Below are 24,291 nucleotides of genomic sequence, written 5' to 3'. Positions count from 1 at the left end.
AATGAGGAATACATAGCTTCATTGTTTCGAGTACAAACTACAAGTGATCCGGACTCTCAAAGTGTCAAAAATCCGGACTCTCAAAGTGTCAAACCACCGTAACTTTTTTAGTTTTGGAGCTACAAAGTTGATTTTTGGTTTATATTCATTTCAAAGCTCAGACTTCGCCAAATTCAAAAATATAACTTGAAATCTGATAGGACAAAAGCTGACAGAGTTATGGCCATTTTAACCGGACTGGATCAACCGGACTTGATTTTTGGCAAAAAAACTATGTTCAAAAAGTTTGAGGTCACAGATAAGCCTGAAGATTTCTGCTTTTTGCAACACTGAAACATCAAAAACTTCAAGGTTTACGAGGCACAACCAAAAATCGACACCCCCCTCCCTCATAAAAAAATGGGGGGCTCTATAAAACCCACCGATTTTCACCCCCTCTTTTTGCTTCCACACATGAATCCTATTCCATTTCTTTTTTGGATTACTGTAGTTTCTGGTATTATTATCGGAGACGGGGGCAGTTATTCTGGCTCCCAGTCGTCGTCGTCTGAAGAAGATCATCATGGCGGTTACGGTGGCGGCCATGGTGGTCGACCACCCCGGCCGCCCGTCGTGTCATCCAGATGTCCAGATGGTTGGACGCGATTCGACAGGCCACAAGGACCGTGGTGTATTAAGGTTGAGCAAAAAAATTGACTACGAAAACTACAAATTTCAGGTATTCTACGCTTGGCAGAACTATCTAACTGGTGTGTCGTTTTGTGCAACTATGGGTGCAAACGTGAGTGGCTATCAGAACGCAGAGGAAAGAATGTTTGTGGCTAGTAAGTTTTTGCTGAAAATTCAGATTTTCAGCTTCATTTTGAGCCAAAAATGTCTTGTGTAGCTTAAAAACTAACAAAGTTATAGTGGTTTAAAAAATTGGAATCCAAAAAAATCTGAAAAAAAAACTCGACGACTTTCAAAAAAGCCATCATACCTTTGTTAGTTTTTGAGCTATATAAACAATTTATGGCTATAAATGAAGCTGGAAATTTGAATTTTCAGAATATTCATATTACAGACACCGGTCGTACGCTAAAAGCCCAACAGGGAGGCGAATTGCTTGGCGAAGTTTGGGTGGGTGCCATTCGCAACCCCGCGTGCTCGGCTCCTGGCTATTGTTCCCCAAATGACCAGTTCCAGTGGACTGATGGCCATACAACTGGAAGTGATGGAATTTTATGGGGTCCCGGCGAGCCGAACGTGATTCATCCGCATGATAAAGTGTAGGGGTTTACTAATTTTGAAGAGCTAAAAGAGATAAATCCAAAACAGTTTTTAGAATCAATTTTGAACAAAAATGAACCAAGTTATGACTTAAACAAGGTTTAAGGATCTTAAAAGTAGATCAACAATGCTCCAAATTTCTCACTCTTCCTCCAATTGCTCATTTTTTCCAGAACCCAAGATTGTCTAGTCATGCACACATCTGCTGCTGATGGTCAGATCGCTAGATGGAATTTTGGGCACGGGCAAATGGACGACTCGCTTTGTTGGTACGGTTGGACACTGATTGCTTGTGGGAAGAGACCAGAGCCAAGATGATTATTTGATTATTCACTTTTAAAATAAATTTTGTTGTCTTTAAGCTTTAACTGAAATTTGAATCAAAACGGAGCATTTGCACAGAAATTTTGAGGGTTTTGAAGAAGCGCAATTATCTCAATTCCTAAAAAAGCTACAAAAAAGTGGTCAACTTCAAAAATGGGTGAAATTGAATTTTACACATTTTATCTCTTGAGCACTTTTGTCTAGCTTCAATATGAACAGAGATAAGTAGAGTTAAAGAGAGCCCCTTTGGCCGCCCGCTGCCGCCCCCCCCCCCTCTCTGCGTCACGCCTAGGGGGTAGTGGAGTGTGGTTGTATGCTATCTTTAACGTCTCCTATCTCATTTCCTGAAAAAGTTACAAAAAAGTGGTTGATTACAAAAACGTGTAAAATTTAATTTTACACATTTTTATAGTTAACTACTTTTGTCTAGCTTCAATAGGAACAGAGATAAGTAGAATTAAAAAAAACCTTCTGCCCGCGCCCTGATGATGCGCCCCCCCCCCTCCCTTTGGGGGGGGGGGGGGGGTAGTCATCTCCAACTTTTTATATCTCGTTTCCTGAAAAAGTAACAAAAAAGGGTTCAACTACAAAAATGTATAAAATTAAATTTTCTACATTTTTCTAATTGACAACTTTTCTGTATCTTTATTGCTAATTGAGCTAATTAAGTTCGAAAACTTGTGATCCGAATTAACATATTCATTCAACACAAAACAAAATCAATTACGGCTTCTTTCCACATGCATACATTCTAAATGTATTCTGACAATGCTGATCATCCATATCACCATGTGCATATCCAAACTTTGCTACTTCCGAATTCCCACTAATCAATTCCACCAAACAGTTCTGTTGTCCCCATGGATTCGAGTTGTGCCAATTTGGATAAATAATCCCATTCGGCTCAGTTGGTGCAAATTTGAATCCAGCGATTCCAGTTGTCGTTCCATCTGTCCAATCGAATGTCAATAGTCCATTACAGGATGATGCAACCGGGCAAGTAGGTTTTCGTGTTGCTCCCAACCACACATCTCCTTGTCCACCTCCATTTTGGTTGATTACCAGGCGAGCAGCAGCTGGAAATGTATTGATTTTGATGAAAATGGGCTTGCCTCGTCCTGAGCTTCAAAATGAGCCCAAACACGACTAGGTTCCGCCTTCTTTCGGTGCGTCGCGGTCGTGCGTCGCATGTCTATTGCAAGATTTCAAAGCGGGCGGAACTTAGTCGTGTTTAGGCTCATTTTGAAGGTCTTAATGTGATAAATACAGTAAGATTAAAATTTTCCAGGAAAGTGTATTTTGTAGTCTGTTCTACCTGCAATTGCTAATCTCTCCGTATTATCCTGAACTCCGGTGAGTGTTGCCTGTTGAGCTTGACATCCTTGTAGAGCAGCCGCTTGCGTTCCAGGACCATAGAATACCTAAAAATTTGTAGTTTGTAGTTTTTGTAGTCTTTGTAGTCTCGCCTTTACACACCAAGATCCCTGTGCCCTATTAAACATCTCCCAACCATCTGGACATCTTCTAGGAGCCGATGGGCGTGGCCTACTTGGAAATGGGCGGGGCCTATGGGGGCGTCGCTTATGGTGATGGTGATGTTCTTCAGAAGACCAAGAAGAAGAGGAGGAGGAAGAGTAGGAAGATAGAAATTCCTTTTTGATGATAATCTTCTTTTTTGGCTCGAAAGATCCAAAAACTACAGTAATCCAAAAAATGAGAGATAGGAGAAAATGGGAGAGGAGATTCATGGTTTTTTGGGGGTAACCAGGAAGTTTTGAACGCATTTTTACAGAGAAAAAAATTCAGAATTTTTATATTTTATGGGGATCCCAGATTTTATGTACAGGTCAAAAATCGTGAAAACAAACTCAAGAGCCGCCATTCATCCGCCCAACCAGTTCAATTTTGTGGTTTTTAGCATACAGTTGTAGTTTGTAGTCTTTGTAGTCTTTGTAGTTTTTGTAGTTTGCAGTTTTTGCAGTTTGTGGTCTTGGTAGTTTGTAGTCTTTTTTATGCGAAAATAGTGAAAAAGCACAATTCGTCCGTCATATGTCCGTCATACATCCGCTAGCTACGTAAACGTTATGGTTTGTAGTTTTTAGTCTTTGCGGTTTGTAGTTTGTGCTCTTTGTAGTCTGTAGTCTTTGTAGTTTTTAGTCTTTTATATTCGGAAATCGCGAAAAAGCGTCATTCGTCCGTCATTCACCCGCCATACACCCACCAACCGGTTTAACTTTGTAGTTTGTAGTTTGCAGTTTGCAGTCTACCTTTGTAGTTTGTAGTCTATTACTCACCTTCATACACCAAGGTCCCTGCTCTCTGTTAAACGTCTGCCATCCATCGGGACATCCCTCTGGCTCTGGTGGCTCCTCCGACTTTGTGGGCGGGGTCTGTGTGGGCGCGGTCTATGATGATGATGATGATGTTCCTCAGAAGAAGACGAAGAGCTCCATGATAAACGTCCTCCGCCACTGCCACCACCTGGCATCAGAATTCCCGAAACTACAGTAATCCAAAAAAGTAGAAAAAATGGGAAAAATCTCATTTTTGGGGCAAAAATGATAGAGCTACAGGTGTGTGAGTATGGGTTTTATAGGGGTTTTTGCAACCCCCCGAAACTATAAAAATGGGAAACTATAAAAAATACTGTATTCTTTGGATCTTTCGAACCAAAAAAGAAAATTATTATCAAAAAGGAATTTTTCTCTTCTTCCTCTTCTTTCTCGTCTTCTTGGTCTTCTGAAGAACATCACCATCATCATAAGTTACGCCCCCATAGGCCCCGCCCATTTCCAAATAGGCCACGCCCATCGGCACCTAGAAGATGTCCCGAAGGATTCCAGTGCCGGTAGAGAGCTAAATTTGGAAACAGGGAATGTGACTCTAGAAGGTTCGAGGTTGAGCGTCTGGTTGGGAGCCAGAAGGAGAACTGAATGCCCGAATAAAGGCGATTGCTCAGCTTTAAATCAATTTCTGTGGACCGATGAGCATACCAATGGGACGGATGGTTTTGTGTGGAGTGAGACGAATCCATCGGGACCGATGTGAATAAGGCTACAAACTACAAAAAATCATCTAAATTATAATTTTTTTCAAGAAAAAAATCGATTTTTTTTCCAGAAAACAAAAATGTCTCCATATGCTTATCGCTATGGACCGAAAGAGACTAGCCATAGGATGGTGTGGACCGATTTTGTGTCCCCATGGATCCCTTGATGATACTTATTGTGAAAATGAACAAATGGTTGCTTGCGGCAAGACGGCAATTTGAATTTTTCTATCTTTTAACGAATTTCAATAAATTCCCTTTCAAACACCCTCGCTTTTCTTTCTCTGCGCCTCTTCTCCCTCGCACATAGCCGCAGAGCGCGCTTGCGTTTCTCCCTTTTTTTAGTTAATTTTTTCGCATTTTTCAGCGATTTTCTCCCAATTTTCAGCACAAATGCTGCGTCAAATTGGTGAATTTTATCATCAGGGTGAAAAAGATGACACTAGTCGAGTTTGGATGACGTGCTGGCATTATGGAGGTCGAATTCTGGCGTCTTGTGGGGATGACAAGGTTGTTAGGGTGTGGAGTCTTGTTGGAGAACCTGGTGGGTAGATTTTGGGTAAGAAAAATGGATTTTGGAATGTTGGAAACCCTAGAAAACTCAAAAAATCCTAATATTCCATGAAAATTGGCTGAAAATTGATTTTCTAGCTGGAAACTGAAAAAAATAGCAAAAAACTCCGGTAAAAAAGATTTCAAGCTTATTTTCAGCCAGAAAAATGCAATTAGGATGTCGGAAAACGTCTAAAACTGCTAAATTTATTCAAGAAAAAATCGGAAAAAATTTCAAAAAAAAAATTTTGTTTTTCAAAAAAATCAATTTTCAGACTCAAAACTCCGTCTGGAATGTCGTACAACACTAGACGACAGTCATAACGGGCGGTACGGTCCGTCGCGTTTTCAAATGACGGGAAATTCTTGGTTTCCGCCAGTTTCGACGCTTCAGTCGTCATTTATCAGCAAGAAGAGTAAGTTTTTGTAGTTTGTAGTTTAACAACGCGATTTCTAACCGAAAAAATACGAATTTTCAGCAATTTTTGAGCTAGAAATCTCGATTTTTCACTAAAATTCCCCACATTTTCTAGTTTGTAGTCTTTTTTTGATTTTCAGAGGCGAATTCACAGAAGTCAACAAGCTGGAAGGACACGAAAGCGAAGTGAAATGTGCAGTTTTCTCGAAAAGCGACGAATTTCTTGCCACGTGTAGTCGAGACAAGAGTGTCTGGTTTTGGCAGCGTAAGTGGGCTGAAAATGGGTGAAAATCCTATTTTTCCGACCTGAAAGTCAGTAAAATCGGTATTTTTTAACCTAAAACGTTGGAAAATGCGTGTTTCCGACCCAAAAATGAGAAAAATCTAGTTTTTTTTGACCCAAAAATGACTAAAACCCGATGATTTTGAATTTTACTGAGGCTTAGACACTACAAACCACATGAATTTTTTGCAGAAGACGAAGATGAGGACTTCAGTGTTTCATCGATTCTCCAGCCACACACACAGGACGTGAAACAAGTCGTTTGGCATCCGACAGAAGACGTACGCACGTTTTACTGAGGCTTAGCGCCTTTTTTGTAGTTTGTAGTCTCAAAAAACGAGCAAAATCGGCTGAAAACTAGCCGAATTCCGGCTATTCGAAATTTTACTGAGGCTTAGGATTTTTCGTAGTTTGTAGTGTCTTAGCCTCAGTAAAAATTTTCAACGTTTTACTGAGTCTAAGTGACTACAAACTAAGCCTCAGTAAAAGTTGAAAACGCTGTAACTCGTCTAGTTTTCAACCATTTTTGCTCGGGTTTCAACAAAAATTGCTAACTACAAACTACAAAACCACCCTAAGCCTCAGTAAAATTCAAAATTTCCAGCTTCTCGTCTCGTGTAGCTACGACTCGTCGATTCGATTTTATCGATACGACGGTGAGGATTGGGTGACACAACAGAAAATCGATAATTGCCACGTGGGAACCGTCTGGAGCGCGGCTTTTGACTCGGAAGGACATCGGCTGGTTACTGTAGGAGAGGATCATGTTATTCAGGTGAGCACTACAAAGACTACAAACTACAGATTTTCAATAAATTCATTTGAACTCAAGAACTATCGAAACTACTGTAAAAATTACAACTAGATAGGATGACTACAAACTACAACATTTTTCAGCTCTTCGTTCGTGAGAATATCGATTCAAAGTCGGCGGATCAAGACACGTGGAAATCAGTGGCTCGTCTAGAAGTGGAGAATACCCGATGGCCGTTGTATTCGGTGACGTGGAATTCTGAAAATGACGCCATCGCGACAGGAGGCGGTGATTCGAAAATTCGGTAAACAATTTTTTGAAAAAAAAAACATTCAATTTTTTTGAAATTTCCAGACTATTCAAAATCTCTTCGAAATCCTCAGATTCTCCAATTATTGAGCATCTTGGCGTCGTCGGAAGCCACGAATACGATGTAAACCACGTGGCATGGAATCCGAAATTCTCGAATATTCTCTCGTCGGCCTCGGATGATGGAACGATTCGTCTCTGGGAACTGGATATTTGAATTTTCCTCAATTTTGCCATTTTTCTCATCTTTGCCAACATTTTTTGTTAATTTTGTGTTAACTCGTTTTTACTGTGATGTAGTTGTTTCGTTTTTTTTCTATTCAAAATATAATTTTATAGAACTTTTAACTACAACCTACAAAAAAAACGAAATTTATCATATATTTTTAACGAAAAACGGGCGAAAACGGTTGAAAATGAGCTGAGATAGCGCGCTGTGAGGTTTTACTGAGGCTTAGAAGAAAATGTAGTTTGTAGTCGCTTAGCCTCAGTAAAAAGGATAAAGGTGAGGCTAACACACTACAAACTACAAAAGCGCCTCAGGCCTCAGAGAATCTGTGTGAAGCGCATGCTTCCATTGGCTTTACTGAGGCTTAGACACTACAAACTACAATTTCTTCTAAGCCTCAGTAAAACTTCAAAACGCTGTATCTCGGCTAGTTTTCAACCGTTTTCGCTCGTTTTTGGTGTAAAATGACTGAGATTTTGATGATTTGTTGATTTTTGAAGTTTACAACAAAAAAATTCTGAAAAAAAATGCTGAAAAACGAATCTCTAGTCAAAAATAACTACTCGATTCGATTTCAAACTACAAACTAAAAAAAATACAAAAGTTTCAGTTATTTTCCGCAAAAAAATGAGAAAAAACGATTGAAAACTAACCGAGATAGCGCGATTTGAAGTTTTACTGAGGCTTAGGCTACAAACTACAAAATTTCCTAAGCCTCAGTAAAATTTGAAAACGCTGTATCTCGACCAGTTTTCAACCGTTTTTGCTCATTTTTTCGTTAAAATGACTGAAATTATCCGATTTTCCTGATTTTCAGCTAAAAATCCCTAGTCAACAAAATGTTTCGTCGTTTAAATCATCAGCATTCGCTTCCCTTCATAAAATTAGCATAATCTATCGGCGATTTTCTCTCTTTTTCTCTAACACTCTCTCATTTTTGAACACTCTCTCTAACACATTTCGGTGCATCATCATCATCACCATCAGCACTATCATCATTTCGGTTGTAAAGCAACACAGAAAAAGTGGGCGGAGCTTCGGAGCAGTGAGAGAGATAGAACGAGAGATAAGAGAGTGCTAGAGAAATCAGAGAAAACGGGCGGTCCGTGTTCGCTGAGACTGAGGTTTTGCTGTGTCCCATTTCACTCTCTCTCGATTCGAAAACTTTCCCCGCAAAAATTTTGCGATTTTAAATTTTCTAAAAACGAACGAGTTCTGGAAATTTGGCTGAAAATTTCCACGAATATTCTTCTACTTTTCCCCACCTGCTACAGTACCTATTTTCACTTATTGCACACGACCTTATTTGGAATCAAAGATCCGAAAAATAAATTCAAAAAAAAATTTTTTTTTGAAAAGTTTGAATTCCCCTCCAAACCTCCCTGAATCTCAACAATATGCTACATAATTACGATGTGGCCGCCGATTTTGGCGCCAAAATGCAAACTGGCGCGCCGCAGGCGCCCCGGAATACTCTACTTAGTGTTGGTGAGTTTTTATAGATCCGGCAGGAATTTGAATTTTCGAAAATCCAAATATTTGACTATTTTGGAAAATGACTTATATCTCGAAAACTTCAAACGCTAGCTAATTTTTGCCAACTAGCAAATTGCTCACCATAAAATTTCACATATTTTCATAGTTATTAATTTGTATTTAGCTATTTTAGAAACTGAGATTTTAGGCCTGAAAGTTTAGAAATCAGTTTTTTAGCTTCTCCTAAGGAATGCGTTATATCTCAAAAACCAGGTAAGCTAGCTAATTTTTGTTAACTTACAAATTGCTTAGCATAAAATTTTACACATTCCAGCAGTAAACAATTTGCTTCTAGCTTTTCTAGAAATTGAAATATTTTGATTTGAAAAAAGTCAAAAACATTTTTTGGAACATTTTTCATACTTTTTTAATTTGCTCATATCTCAAAAACCAAAAAAAGCTAACTAATTTTTTTCAACTAACAAACTGTTTAACATAAAATTTCACACATTTTTATACATAGCAATTTATAGCTAGTTTCTCTAGAAATTGAGATATCAAGGCTTGAAAATTGAAAAAAATGCCAATTTTTAGTTTTTTTCGCTCCACTTTTAAATTTGCTCATATTTCAAAAACCAAATGATCTAGCTAATTTTTGTCAATTAACAAATTACTTAAAATAAAATTTCACACAATTTACTAGTTGACAATTTGTGTCTAACTTTTCTAGAATCCCAGATTTTCAGCTTCAAAGTTTGAAAAAATTTTCCTCCCAAAAAAAAATTTTTTTTGGAAACAATTTTTTTCAAAAAGCACCTGTTTTAACTATAAGTATGTTTTTCTGCTAACTAGAAAATCAAAAAATTCTGGCTCATAAAAATGTATTTTCTCCCTCTGTTCCCTGCGATTTTGCCAGATGAGAGCTCTTTACACATTTTTTGCTCTTCGAATCGCTTTTCTCTGTTTCTCTGCGTCTCTCACTCTCTCGTCTCCAAAATCTTCTCATATATCATCTATCCGTCAAAACGACAACGAGTTTTGAGAGTTTAAAACTTTAAAACTAAAGAAAATATTCGAAAATGAGGGATCAGGTGATCTGGGGACTAATAAAAACCAAAATTGGAGGGGGAGGGGATTTTGAATATTTTGAAGCTGAAAATCTGAAATTCTGGAATAGCTAGGCAGAAGTTGTTAACTATTAAAATGATTAAAATTTTATGCTGAGCAATTTGTTAGTTAGCAAAAATTAGCTAGCTTTTTTGGTTTTTGAGATATGAGCAATTTAAAAAAAAAAGTAAAAAACAATTTCGAAAAACATTTTTGGGATTTTTTCAAATTTCAAATCAAAATATCTCAATTTTTAAAAAAGCTAGAAATATAATGTCAACTAGTGAATTGTGTAAAAGTTTATGCTTAGCATTTTGCTAGTTGACAAAATCTAGCTAGCTTTTTTGGTTTTTGAGATAGGAGCAAATTAAAAAAAAACCTAAACAATCCAAAAATTGGGATTTTTCAATTTTCAAGCCTTGATATCTCAACTTCTGGAATAGCTAGAAACAAGTAGTCAACTATAAAAATGTGTAAAATTTTATGCTGAGCAACTTATTATTTAACAAAAATTAGCTAGATTTTTTGGTTCTTGAGATATAAGTCTTTTCTTCAAGGAAGTCAAAAAATTGGTTTTCGGTCACTACTGTACTCCAAAGGACCAATCAAAAACTAATCCATTATTCAATCGAAATCATTAAACCATTAATTTTCTCTCCGTCTCTCTCTCTCTCTCTCTTTCTTAACAACACAAACAGTATGTGAAAACGTCTTGTAAAGTCCCCCAAAAGAGAGCCGATCAGCAAATAAAGATGCTCAAAAGTGAGCCCCCACTTAAACATGACAAGAACACAGTGCCCCTGTTTTCTTAGAAAAATGAAAGAGATAATGAGAAAATTCGAGAGACGCAGAGAAATTAGAAATTTTGATACTGTGATAACATGTCGAGAATGAAAATCACACTTGTTTGTTTAATAGAAATGAAGAAGATGAACTTTTAGAATAGGAAAGGAAAAGCAAGGGATTACTGTAGTTTGAAATACCAGTCTAGTTTGAGCCTAATTATCTCGGCTTCTATGCAAGATATCAAAAAGTGGTCAACTGATAAAATGTTGGTGATGATGTGATAAATATTTTATCAGTTGACAAAATTTTTATATCTTTCACAGGAACCGAGATAATTAAGCTCAAAGTTAGAAGTTAGTTGAAAGTTATGCGTCCTTCTATTACAGGTTCCCAAAAACACTTATAACTTTTCTGAAAATGGACCAAAATCTTTGAATTTAGGCTCATTTTGAAGCTCAAAAAACGTTTAATCTTCTGATTATAAATTCTTTAGAAGCATTTTAAAATTTCAGATCGAAAACACACAATTTTCAGAGATTTCAGAATTTTCGACTTTTAAAAAATTCAGTTTCTTTGATTTTTTGAAATTTTCGGGCTATTTGAATTCCAATTTTATGGATTTTCGAAAAAATCTGAATTTTAGAATATCACGATTTTCAAAAAATTTAGTTTCAGGATTTCAGAATTTTCAGAAAATTTGGAATTTCAAAATTTTTCCAGAAAAATTTTTTCCAGATCATAACTATCTTCAAGATGGACCAAAATTTCTGAATTCGGGCTCATTTTGAAGCCCAAAAACTGCTGAATCTTTTGAAACAAAATTCAAAAAATTGAATAAAATCTAAACCCATTAAAAATTTGCTGAATTTCCAAAAATTGGCTGAAATTGAAAAAAATACCAAAAAATTCAAAATTTCTTAAAATTCCTTAAAATGCTCCAAAATTTTGGAATTTGGGCTCATTTTGAAGCACAAAAAATGCTCAATTTTTTGAATTTAAAACCAAATCATTCTCAGATCAACAACTCCAATTAATGAACACAATCAACAATATGGTCCGTGCCAGTCAGTTCACCTCTCAACTCGCCAACACTATTTTCACACTCTGTGCTCAATTAAAAACTTCGGGTTCATTGCTAGAACAATCGCATAAAAGTGAGCAATTTTTGATATACAATTAGTCTGTAATGACTGTTGAAAACTGAAAAAATTTTTGAAAAAAAATTCCAAAAAAAAATTTTTTTTTGAAATTTTTTCAAAATTTTAATTAGGATCTAATTACCATCCTAATTAACTGAAATTTCCAGATGAATTAAACAAAGTGTTCACCTCTCTCCGTCAAGCATGCTGCCGTGATACGGACAACTCGGTACCCCATGCCGTCTCAAGATAATGGAGCTCGTCGAGCTGAGAGCCATGAACTGGAGAACAAATTTGGCACACAGCCAATATTATGTGAATAGGCCAGAAGGGCGTAAGTTATTTTAATTGGGCTTAAAATTTAGAATACTTTAGTAGGTGATAAATTTTTAGTAGCTATTCTGGAAATTGAGATATTCCGATTTTTCCAATTTTTCCAATTTTTTGACTATTTTCAAAAAATAACTTGTATCTCAAAAACTAAGAGCGCTAGCTATTTTTTATTAACAAGCAAATTGCTCAGCTTAAAATTTCACACATTTTCATAGTTATCAAATTGTTTCTAGCTTTTTCCGAAATCAAGATTTTCAAGTTTGACCTTGAGAAAAAAGTTAAAAAATTTTTTTTTTTAATTTTCTTACTTTGGAAATTCGCTTATATCTCAAAAACCAAAAACGCTAGCTAATTTTTGTTCATTAATAAATTATTTAGCTTCAAATTTCACACATTTTCATAGTTGACAACTTGTCAGTAACTTATCTAGTAATTGAGATATGTAGGCTTGAAGTTTGAAAAAAAATTCCAAAAAAATTTTTGTTTTGAAATTTTTGTCAACTTTCTAATTTAACTCATATCTCAAAAACCAGATACGCTAGCTAATTCTGGCCAACTAATAAATTGCTCAACATAAAATTTCACACATGTTTGTAGTTTATAACTTGTTTCTAGCTTTTCCAGAAATTTAGATTTTCTGCTTCAAAGTAGAAAAAATTTTTTCTCCAAAATTTCAAAATTTTTCCAGAACACGATCCAGCGCCAACCGTAGGAATCCCACCGTCGTCTGCCACGTCACAATCTGCTCAGATGACGTCATCTGTGACGTCACCAGTCCCTCAATCGCCACAGCCACCAATGCAGTTCGTTCCACCCAATCCAATGATGTTCCAGGATCCGATGGGGGGAGGACGTAAGGGTTTTCTGTAGTTTGTAGTTTGTAGTCCGTCCGGTTCTTGTAGTCCTCATAGTCTTGCCTGTAAAGTCTGTCAAACATTACTGAAACTTTACTGAGGCTTAGACACTACAAACTACAAATTTCGCTAAGCCTCAGTAAAAACTTTTGAAGGCAAATTTCCAATCACCGTAACTCGGCGAGTTTTCTATCGTTTTTGCTGGTTTTTGGCTTAAAATGATTGAAATTTCTTCTTCTTTCAAAATATTTAAATTTCCAGCAAACCCCGGTGGAATATTCTTTATCCCGGCCGCCTCAACATGGATGAATCCATTAATGCCAATGCCCCCGAACCCATTTCTACCACATTCAATGCTTCCACCAGATCATCAAATGTTCCTTCGACAACGAAGTTTGAACAATAAAAAGCCGAATTTAATGAATAAAACCCTCCAATTACGTCATGAGATGATCATTCGAAACTCGGATTCCGGAAAAATTATGGGTGTCAAGGGACGGAGAGTTGCCGCGGTGGAGCAGTTGACAAATACTGTCATTTCGTTTCAAAAGGTGGGTAATCAGAAGCTAATTATGGTGAAAATCGAAAATTACGCATTTTTTAACTCTAAAAATGCCAAATTTTGGAAAAAAATTTCAAAATTTTTGAATTCCCGCCAAGCCACTCTTCTAGGTTGACGCTAAATCCAAGGAGAGAACACTTACAATCACGGCATCGACAATGGAGGATATCGAGAGGGCAAAAGATATGATAATTGACACGATTCGCAGAAATATGAGTCCGATTAGGGTGAGTGAATTTTTTCTAATTTGTCGTAAACACTCTAATAGAACGACACCCGGACCGTCCATTTGGAGCTTGTATATCTCACTTTTTTTGAAAGATATCAAAAAGTTGTCAACTGAGAAAATGTTTATCATGATATCAGCAACATTTAATTAGTTAATTACTTTTTGATGTCTTCCAAAAGAAGTGAGATAAATGGGCTCATATTGGACGATTATGGTTGTGTTATTAGAGTGTTTACGGTCATTTTCGGTCATTTTCAAGGGTTTAGAGCTCGGCTGTCATGTTTCCGATCGCTTCGAAAATTTTGGAAAATGTGAAACAGATCTAGATTGAAAACTTTGCATTTACAGAATTTTTTGAAAATCCCTAGATTATCAGATATTCGCTGATTTCTGAAGGACACCTTTCTTCAGTACAAAAACGGGGGTCCTTCAGAAATTAGCGTATAGCTGAGAAACTAGACATTTTCAAGAAATTCTAAGAATGCAAAGTTTTTAATCTAGGTCTGTTTCACACCTTTTAAAATTTTCAAAATGATTGGAGACCTGATAGCTGAGACCCAGACTCTTGAAATTAGCCGAAATCCAACTGAAAGATACAACTTCAACTACCAAGTTTGGGTGTCTTGAAAAAGTACTTTGTACTTGTCAGATTGTTTTGAAAATTTTTGAACATACTAAACAATACACGGGGTTTATTTTTGTAGTTGACAACTTTTTTGAAAAATCAAGTTCTAAGGAGATATGCCACGTGGAAGAAGGCATATCTAGTGGCGCGCCTTGCTAGGGTGGGAGGGGGAGGTGAGTGGTGCGCCACTAGGTATGTCTTTTTCCACGTGGCGTATCTCCCCAGGATTTGGTTTTCTGGAAAAGTTGTCAACTACAAAAATGAAGCTCTGGTTTTGTTTAATATAATGTGAAATTTTCAGACAAGTTGAAACATTTTGAGCTAGGTTATCAGACAGCCAAAAAAATCTCATTTTCTACACAATGCAATAATTTATACTTGTTTCGGAAATTTGGCATATCTCACCAGGACTTGATTTTTTGAAAAAGTTGTCAACTACAAAAATGAAGCCCTAGTTCTGCTTAGTATAATCTAAAGCTTATTAAGAATGACATGTCAATGCCACCACCAATGCCAATCGCTGACCTCCACCAACCATCGAATCCCCAAGGAAAATCTCCAGAAGACGATGAAGATGAAGACGATGAGGATATTAAACTCGAGCAGACTTCAGATGGCAAGCTTACCTTCCATTGTGACGATCCAGAGTTATTGGCGGCGGCCCAGGAAGCCCTATCGGCCTATTTGCGAGTCCGAGCCCGTCCATCAGCCGAGGAGCGAGAGAAAAAGAAGGAACGGAGAAAATCAATGCCCCTCCAACAGACCGCCCATCATCAGCAGGAGCCGGTGATGTTGAAACCGTCGAAAACGTTCCATGGATCCACACCAAACTTGGCTGATGGCCTGGCAGCAACTACTACAGTAGTTATGGCAACTGCAGTACCCGCTTCTCATGTGCAACAGCAGCAGCCGCAACAAGTACAAGCGGTTGGAGAGGTACGGTAGTTTTATGAAAATCAGCTAGTTTTCGGAATTTCAGTCTTTTTAAACAAAAAAGAGCGAAAACGGTTGAAAACTAGCCGAGATACAGCGTTTTAAAGTTTTACTGAGGCTTAGAGAATTTTGTAGTTTGTAGTCTAAGCCTCAGTAAAAATTCAAGGCGCGCTAACTCGACCGGTTTTTATCGGTTTTCAATGATTTTTGCCTAGAAAAATCTGGAATTTTTTGTAGTTTGTAGTCTCGTATAACAGACTACAAACTACAAGAATTGTTTAAGCCTCAGTAAAAATTCAAATAGTTGTAACTCGGCTGGTTTTCCAGCTATTAGAGTGGTCCTCTTGTGTTTAACTGAGGCTAAGTAGGACTACAAAATACATTTTTCATTTAGCCTCAGTACGACTCTCATGGTAGTGATCTACGAAAATGTGCGCTTTACTGAGGCCTAGACTACAAACTACAAGATTCTCAAAGCCTCAGTAAAGCTAGAAAACCCTAACTTTCTCAGTTTTCAACCGATTTTTGTGATTTTTTCACGGAAATTCTTCAAAATTTTAGCAAATTTCTGAATTTCCAGCCTATCCGCTACAATCGTGACTCCCTGATGACGGCTCGCGAGACGATGCGTGCTCCAATGGCTCCAGAAATGCTCAAGGAGATCACTCGCGTTGCTCCGGACATTTTGATTGCTTGATTCATTTTTTGTGCTAGTATTTATTGAATTTTTCAGCTTTTTCAATCTTTTTCATATTAAAATTTCTAGTCTCTCTCCTCTTTTTTAACAATTCCCTCGGGGTGTGTGATACTATTCCATGAAGATTATATGAGCTGCTTAAATTTGGTTTTTTTTTTAATTTTGATTTTTTTGAAAATAAAACTTTTGCCTATTTTAAAAAATTTGAATTTGGCTTAAAATTTAAAATATTTTAGTAGTTTGCCAAATTTTGATAGCTTTTCTAGAAATTGAGATATTCTAATTTTCCAATTTGTTCACTTTTTTTTTCCAAAAAATGACTTATATCTAAAAAACCAAAAACGCTAGCTAATTTTTGTCAACGATCAAATTGCTGAGCATAAAATTTTACACAATTTCATAGTTAACTTTTTGTTTCTAACTTTTTTAGAAATTGAAATATTAAGCCTTGAAATTTGAAAAAAACTTTTTTTTGAAACATTTTTCCCTTTTTTAAAATTGCTCATATCTCAAAAACTAAGAGCGCTAGCTAATTTTTGTTGACTAGCAAACTGCTCAGCTTACAATTTCACACATTTTTTTAGTTTACAATTTGTTTCTGGCATTTTTCGAAGTCAAAATATTTTGTTTTGAAATTTGAAAAAAATAATTTTTTTTGAAAAATTGTTTACTTTTTTAAAATTGCTCATATCTAAAAAACCAAGAACGCTAGCTAATTTTTGTCAACTAACAAATTGCTCAACATAAAATTTCACACAATTTTATAGTTAACTATTTGTCTCTAACATTTTTAGAAATTGAAATATCAAGGCTTGAAATTTGAAAAAAACTGTTTTTTGAAAAATTTTTACTTTTTTAAAATTGCATATATCTCGAAAACCAAAAAAGCTAGCTAACATTTGTTAAACACATATTTATTGTTAAAAATTGAGTTTTTCCAGGAAAAAAATCTCGAGTTAGAAAATTTCAACGATTCTAGAAAATTTAATTTTTTGGATTTTTGATTTGCCAAAATTCAAAAGCCTGCAAGATAGTACCAAACTTTATTAATTTGCCTGAAAATTTAGGATTTTACTAAACAAGACATGGGCTACATGTTTGTAGTTGACCACTTTTTTCAAAAATCAAGTCCTAGAGAGATATGCCACGTGGAACCTCTCCGGCGGCGCCCAGTGGTCGGCGGCCCCAAAAGGGAAGAGAACTTCCACGTGGCATATCTCCTTAGGAACTGAATTATCAAAAAAGTTATCAATTACAAAAATGAAGCCCTTGTCTTGTTTAGTATAATCTGAAATTTTCAGACAAATCGAATAAGTTTGAAGCACTGTTTTACAAGGATTTGGATGACCCTCCCAAAAAAAGCGATTCATCAAAATTCAGACGCCTACAAACTATTTCAAAATTATTGCATTTGTCTTAAAACTTGGGACTATACTAAAAAAGACATGGGCTTCATTTTTGTACTTGACAACTTTTTTGACAAATCAAGTCCTGAGAAGATACGCCACGTGGAACAAGGCATACCTCAAGGCGCGCGTACCAGGGTGGTGGCCCCTAAGAGGGGAGGCGCCACCACCCTGGTGGGCGCGCACGCAGGTATGTGCACGCAGTAAATTTGAATTTAAAAAATAATTTATCTTCCATTCTAAAAACTACAGTAATCCAAGAAAGTCATTTTGGGGGGAAAGAGAGATCGATTAGATCAAGAAAAATAGTTAAAAATCACAATTTTTAAAAAATATGGGGAAAATGGGAATTTTTGGATTTTTGGGATATGGAAAAAGTTATGAGAATTTGGTTGGGTAATTAAGTGATAATTAAATGATAATTAGGGAGCAATTAGGGGTTTCAAGGTTGATCAAAAATATTTTTGACTTTATTTGATCTACTACCACTGCAAAATCATATGAGCAATGAGAGTTTCGGGTAGGAAGATGAAGAAGAACACAATATTGATATTAAAAGCAATTAGCTGAGGCATGGTCCATGGACGGTGTCCCTGTGGGAAAATATACAGTTTTCTATGGTAGACTGGGGGTTCTTTGGGATGTTGAACAATTTGATAAACTGGGAAAATGAATAAAAGCAAGACGAATAGATAGAATGTTGCAGAGAAGTTCACCGGTGGATAGTAGTCTTCGAACTGCAAATTTTATGGATTTTCAAGAGTTTTCAGGTTGCTTATGATTCAATTTAACAGAAAAACGCTTAAAAACAACCCTAATATAGTAGTTGAACACTGTTAAAATACCATAAAATAGAAGGCCTACCTATATATACACTTTGAGCCAATTTATCTTGGTTCCCATACTAGATATAAAAAAGTGTGTCAACTGATAAAATATTTTTGATAGTATAAGAAATATTTTGTCAGTTGACAACTTTTTTATACCTTTTACAGGAATTGAGATAAATTGGATCAAAGTGCGCCGTAGGTTTTACGGAACCTTAAAACCTTTAGAATTTGACCAAGTTTTCAGCAAAGGTTACTATTTCCCTTTATAATACTCCCCCCAATTTTTATGATCCTCCCATTAGTTTCAGCCGAGATATGACGGTTCAAAATTGTAGTTTTAATTCATAGGAATTCTCTAACACAAAGTCCCCGTATCCCCTGACGCACTAGAAGAAGCGCCACACACCTGATTGCCTATAACACCTTGTGTGGTGTGCAGCGCGGTGGCGTAGGGGATGTGTTTTGCGCCAGTGTGTGTAATCTCCGGAGTTCGAATCCTTTTGTGGTTTTTTCGCCTTTTTTCTTTTTTATAGTGTTTTTGATATTAAAGAAGTCTTTAGCGATATTATTTTTGCCAATTTTGATACATTTGTTTTCAAAATGTGAGATCATTTCAAAAAATGGATTTTTTTCCAATTTTTCAATAAAATCTTTTTTTTGTTAATTCCTTTTTTTGTACTTTTTTGAGTCTGTTTTCTCATATTTTAGTTGATATAGCACTCAAAGACAGCAAACAATTCTTACTTTCGGGGAAAAAGTTGGACTTTTTTTTTTGAAAATTCGAATTTCTTGGAAAAAAATCTACCAATATTCAGAGTTTGGAAAATGTGTGCCCTCTTCCACGTGGCATATCTCCCCAAAAAATGTTTTTCGAAAAAGTTGTCTACTATAAAATTAAAGCTCTAGTTTTGTTTAGTATACTCTGAAATTTTCAGAACAAACTGATTAGTATGAAGTACTTTTGTAGGCTTCCAAAGTTAGCCATTTTTCAAATAAAACCGTCAGGGTTGGGGTTTTCCTTCTGATCACTATGTACTACAAGGTTGTTTGGATACTTCAGACAAGACTTATTTTCAAAAAACCGCTTAAGTGTTCTCAACAGCTTCAGAATCACCTCAAATAACAATGAATACACACTAACATGCTCTGGTTTTCAGTGGTTCCGACGTACTGGCATGTCATCGTCATCCTCTGGAGCACCTCCTGGAGCAGGCTCAGCTGGTGTACCCTCGGCTGGCTCTGGTACAACTGGTGGTTGACCTTCTTCGATCTCCATTTCTCCCATTTCTTGGTCCAAATGAGATCCCAGCCAACGGGCGACGTTGTCTGCTGACGGCACTGGTTCTCCGTCGTCTTCTGGTTCGGATACTTCTGGAATTTTGATTTTGTGCTATTTAGGAAAAGACTTAAAGTTTTCAACATTTCCAGCCAAAAATCAGAAAAATCGGTGGAAAACTAGGCGAGTTGCAAAGGTTTGAACGTTTTGATGTCTAATTTTTTTGAATTTGAACATAAAAACGTTGAATCTTCGTAACTTTTTTCAAATTAACTATTTCTTGAAAATTCAAATTGTAAGAGATAGAACTTTTTAAACGCTTCAATTTGAAATAAAATTTGATTACGATTTATGTAGCTTAAGAATATAAAATTTTGAAAAAAACTCCGAAAATTGGTTTTTCAGTTGAAAAACCACCAACTTTGAGAATTTGAAAACCTAGCTCAAACATTTTCGAATCATCTGAAAGTTTCAGATTATACTAAGCAAATTGTGGGCTTTATTTTTGTAGTTGTCGATTTTTTTGAAAAATCAAGTCCTAGAGAGATATGCCACGTGGAAGACACTAAGGGTGGTGCACCTCCTCACCTCCACCCCAAGGTAAAGGGGGGAGGTGGTGACACTCTTTGGTGTCTTCCACGTGGCATATCTCCCCAGGCCTAGATTTTTCAAAAACGTTGTCAACTACAAAAATGAAGCTCATGTCCTTTTTAGTATACTGGCATTTTCAGAAAAATTGAAAAAGTTTGAGGTATATTTTGAGCCTTTCTAGATTTGCTCACCTCCTTCTTCTTCTTCCTCTTCTTCTACTTCTTCGTCCTCCTCATCCTCATCCTCATCATTTGCTTCCTCTCCATTCTGTGGCTCTGGTCCTCCTGGAACCAGTGGCTCCGAACTATATCCCCCACGAATCATATCTCGAATCGCTTGAATCCCAAATACTGGATCATCATCATCATTATCCACTCTCCCATTGGCTGTAGCTGTTCCAGTTGTCCTTTGGGTTGTTCTTGTGGTCCGTTGAGTTGGAACATGCCATGGAACAGCCATTGGTGGATCCATCGCCCTCTCACGTCGATGCCTCCGTCGGAGACGTTCGAAAATTGCTGTGAAACTTTGGTCTTCAGGGTCTTGGCTGGAAAATAACATTTTTTTAAAATTCTGGATTAAACTAGACTTCAAATTTTTTCTTATCTTCTGAAAATTTTAGAATATACTAAACAAGACTAGAGCTTCATTTTTGTAGTGGACAACTTTTTCGAAAAATCAAGTCATGAGGAGTTATGCCACGTGGAATGGTCCGAAGTGCGCCGCCACCTCCCCTCTCCCCCTGGTGTGCGCGCTTCTAGGTGTGCCCCTCTTTCACTTGGCATATCTCCCCAGGACTCAATTTTCATAAAAAGTTGAGAACTACAAAACTGAAGCTCTAGTTTTGTTTAGTATGATCTGAAATTTTCGCTCAGATTGTATAACTTTGGGGTAGGTATTCAGATGGTTGAAAACCGGAACTGTCCTCAAAAATTCAAATTTCTCCTAACTTTTTTTCAAAATCAATATTTTTCAAAAATTCAAATTTTGTTATCTAGCTCTTATCACCATCTTTGTAATAATTATTTACAGCATTTCATCCATATAATCGGTTGCATCGTCATAGCCAAAAAGGTCCACATCAAGAGCGACATCTTGATCCTCGAGGTCCTCGTCGTCACCACTGGACGACTCATCTCCAGACGACGATGGGAGGGAAGCAGGAATTCTGAAATGACATTTTGAGTGATTTCAAAAAAAAACTGAAAATTCTAAACATTTCTAGCTGAAAATCTGAAAAATCGGTTGAAAACTAGCCAAGCTATGGGGTTTTGAATTTTTTAGTGTGTAATTTTTTTTGAATCACTATAACTTCTTTCAAACTGAAATTTTTCAAAAATTCAAACTGTAAAAAATAAAACTGTTTAAGAGCTTCAATTTGATGTACCATATGACCAAAATCCATAAAAATCGAAACTTGAAATTTTCAAAAAATAATTCAAAAAAAATTCATTTTTTGGTCATAAAACCACTAAGTTTGAGCATGTGAAAACCTATTTCAAAGTTATTCAATTTGTCTGAAAATTTCAGAATATACTAATCAAAAGCAGAACTTTTTTCTGTGTTTAATAATTTTTTTGAAAAATCAAGTCCTGAGGAGATATGCCAAATTTCTCAAAACAAGCCTAAATTTTGCAATTTCGGTCAAAAATGACATTTTTTCGCTGTCTTAAAACCTGGCTAAAATTTGCTTATTTTTTTTAGAAAACAGAATTTCTAGTGTTTTTTAAATACGCCAAATTCAGAAATCACAGTTTGACAAGTTGAAACAACTTAGAAAATACTGAAAATTGAGTTTCAAATTGACCTAAATTTCAAAAAAAAATTTCAAAAAATGGCTAACTTTGAGCATCTAAAAACCTAACTCAAATTTGTTCAATTTGTCTGAAATTTTCAGAATATACTAATCAAAACTAGTGCTTCATTTTTGTAGTTGACAACTTTTTTCAAAAATCAAGTCCTGGGGAGATATGTCACGTGGAAGACACCTTACCTGCTGCCAGCATATGGGTTGTACGACAAACCGTGTGGGTACGGATTGTGGCGCAATCTGGACATTGGTTGTAGGGATTACTGTAGATTGGTCAGGATTACTGTAGGAAAAAAAAGAAACTGGATAAACCGACACACAGATGGATACAAACCTTTTTAAGATTTTTATTCGGATTTTTCAAAAATGTCCCGGGGTAAATAGGTAATGGTTGGATACCGAGATGGATCGATTACCTGAAAATTGTAGTTTGTAGTCAAAATAAAAAATTTCCAGAAAAAACAAAAAGAAGACGGGGAAAGAGAAAAAGAGGGCTGGGGTATCCATGGATACCAGAGATTAGAGACGCAGAGAAAAGAGAGAGAGAGAGAGAGAGAGAGAGAGAGAGAAAGGAGAAAAGCAAGAAACGTCGTCTTCTTGATCTCTGTGGGGTGTGAGTTTGAGTGCTTCTTCTTCTTCTTCTTGACACTCACAGAAGCGAGAGAGTGTGCAAATTGGAGAGAGTGGTTAGAGGAAAAGAGAAGAGCAAGAAGAGGACAGCGTCCCCATCTACCGCACCATGGATTGCTTTTTTCTTTTTTCTCTCTCTAATGGCGAAAAAGAAAAACAGAGGAATCAGAAAAAAGGAGAAATCAAGTTTGAGAATCTGGAAAAGCATCTCAAAATATTTGGATTTCTCTGAAAATTGATTTCCTAGCATTTTCAAATACGCTGAGTTTGAAAATCATAGTTTCAAATTTTTAAAATTCTGTAAAGATCCGAAATTGTAGGCTCAAAAAAAGAATACTATAAAAAACATGGATTCGCATTCAAAAATCTGAAAACGGTTCTGAAAATACTTGGATTTCTCTGAAAATCGATTTTCTAGCATTTTCAAACAAGTTGAATTCAAAAATCATACGTAGAAATTTTGAGAAACGCAAGAAACAGCTCAAAATTATGTTCAAAAATCCCACCTTCAAAGCTAGCAAAGGCCCACTTTGAGAATCCCAAAAACGCATCTTAAACTACTTCGATTTGTCTGAAAGTTGATTTTCTAGCATTTTTTGAAACTCACAGAATTTGAAAATCGCGGATTTACACCATAAAAAATTCGAGAAACATCCGAAAAATTGGGTTCAAAAACTTGAAACTTGAAAAAAATGGCTGTCGAAAATGGATAACTTGGGACGCTTGAAAAACTATTTTAAACTTTTTCGATTTGTCTGAAAATTTCAGAGTATACTAAACAAAACTAGAACTTCAGTTTTGTAGTTGACAACTTTTTTGGAAAATCAAGTCTTAGAGAGATATGCCACGTGGAAGACACCAAGGGTGGTGCACCTCTCCACCTCCCACCCCAAGGTAAAGGAGGGAGGTGGTGGCGCTCTGCGGAGTGGCGCACCTCCAGGTATGCCCTCTTCCACGTGGCATATTTCCCGAGGACTTGATTCCACAAAAAAATTGTCAACTACAAAAACGAAGCTCTAGTTTTGTTAAGTATAGTCTGAAATTTTCAGAAAAATCGAAAAAGTTTGAACCACTTTTTTTAATCTCCGAAATTTGATATTTTTTCAAATTTCATAAAATTGAGAAATCTAGAATTTCAGATTTTTAGAAAAAAATGAATTTTGGGTTATTTCAGCTACATAGGTAGGTCTCAACTTGTCAACAACAAGATTAATCAGAGGAATTTTTGAGATTTTGACAATATAAAATAAAGAAAACAAATGGGATTAGATTTTCGAAGAAAAAATGTACAAAGTCACATGCATGGGGTGGGATAATACTTGGATTAGAATTCTTTAGCTTTTGAATGCAAAAAATCACATATTTTTTCTTAGTAAAGGGAACCAAGCAAACTTGTTTTTTGGGAATTTTTCAATAATGGAGGAAAATAAAATACCAATATTCAGAGTTTGGAAAATCTAACTCAAACTTTTTCAATTCTTTTGAAATTTTCAGAGTATACTAAACAAAACTAGAGCTTCATATTTGTAGTTAACACTTTTCTTCGAAAATTAAGCTTCTGGGGAGATNTACGCCANTGAATTCTGAATTTCGATACCGTAACCACGCGATTAGAATGCCCCTTCCCCTTTTACCTCTCCCTCCTTGGGAGATCCCATAACTTTGACCCTAATTATCTTGGTTCCTGGGAAAGATATCAAAAAGTGGTCAACTACGAAAATGTTGCTGATAATCTGAGGAACATTTTGTTAGTGAACCACGTTTTGATCTCATTTACAGGGATTGAGATAATTAAGCTTAAAGGGATTACCCCCCCCCCCCCC

The 24,291-nt window shown here is 36.3% G+C and overlaps 5 protein-coding genes across 5 annotated transcripts; 3 read left to right on the top strand and 2 right to left on the bottom strand.

Moving 5' to 3' along the window:
- Nucleotides 1-453: 453 nt before the first annotated feature.
- CBG07983 lies at nt 454-1,587 on the top strand (the record flags this gene model as incomplete). The annotated part of the gene is made up of 4 exons (XM_002646061.2): nt 454-678; nt 719-824; nt 1,064-1,268; nt 1,443-1,587. 4 exons carry the CDS (start codon nt 454-456, stop codon nt 1,585-1,587), a joined length of 681 nt encoding a protein of 226 aa, XP_002646107.2.
- Nucleotides 1,588-2,316: 729 nt separating this feature from the next.
- CBG07982 lies at nt 2,317-3,377 on the bottom strand (the record flags this gene model as incomplete). The annotated part of the gene is made up of 3 exons (XM_045241521.1): nt 2,317-2,669; nt 2,909-3,014; nt 3,060-3,377. The coding sequence occupies 3 exons, from the start codon at nt 3,375-3,377 to the stop codon at nt 2,317-2,319; spliced, it is 777 nt and encodes a 258-aa protein (XP_045093625.1).
- A 1,658-nt stretch (nt 3,378-5,035) lies between these two features.
- CBG07981 lies at nt 5,036-7,175 on the top strand (the record flags this gene model as incomplete). Its single annotated transcript, XM_045241520.1, has 7 exons — nt 5,036-5,186; nt 5,470-5,524; nt 5,767-5,798; nt 6,088-6,176; nt 6,500-6,670; nt 6,793-6,953; nt 7,004-7,175. The coding sequence occupies 7 exons, from the start codon at nt 5,036-5,038 to the stop codon at nt 7,173-7,175; spliced, it is 831 nt and encodes a 276-aa protein (XP_045093624.1).
- A 4,414-nt stretch (nt 7,176-11,589) lies between these two features.
- On the top strand, nt 11,590-15,928 carry CBG07980 (the record flags this gene model as incomplete). Its single annotated transcript, XM_045241519.1, has 8 exons — nt 11,590-11,710; nt 11,863-11,924; nt 11,963-12,029; nt 12,717-12,881; nt 13,144-13,433; nt 13,555-13,671; nt 14,785-15,225; nt 15,812-15,928. 8 exons carry the CDS (start codon nt 11,590-11,592, stop codon nt 15,926-15,928), a joined length of 1,380 nt encoding a protein of 459 aa, XP_045093623.1.
- A 1,888-nt stretch (nt 15,929-17,816) lies between these two features.
- CBG26564 lies at nt 17,817-22,086 on the bottom strand (the record flags this gene model as incomplete). The annotated part of the gene is made up of 5 exons (XM_045241518.1): nt 17,817-18,071; nt 19,336-19,535; nt 20,349-20,554; nt 21,059-21,196; nt 22,022-22,086. The coding sequence occupies 5 exons, from the start codon at nt 22,084-22,086 to the stop codon at nt 17,817-17,819; spliced, it is 864 nt and encodes a 287-aa protein (XP_045098745.1).
- Nucleotides 22,087-24,291: the final 2,205 nt, after the last annotated feature.

Source organism: Caenorhabditis briggsae (assembly GCF_000004555.2).
Source record: "Caenorhabditis briggsae complete genome, chrI, whole genome shotgun sequence".
NCBI lineage: Eukaryota > Metazoa > Nematoda > Chromadorea > Rhabditida > Rhabditidae > Caenorhabditis > Caenorhabditis briggsae.
The sequence above is the reverse complement of the archived record's forward strand: the minus strand, read 5'-3'. Positions and strand labels throughout refer to the sequence as shown.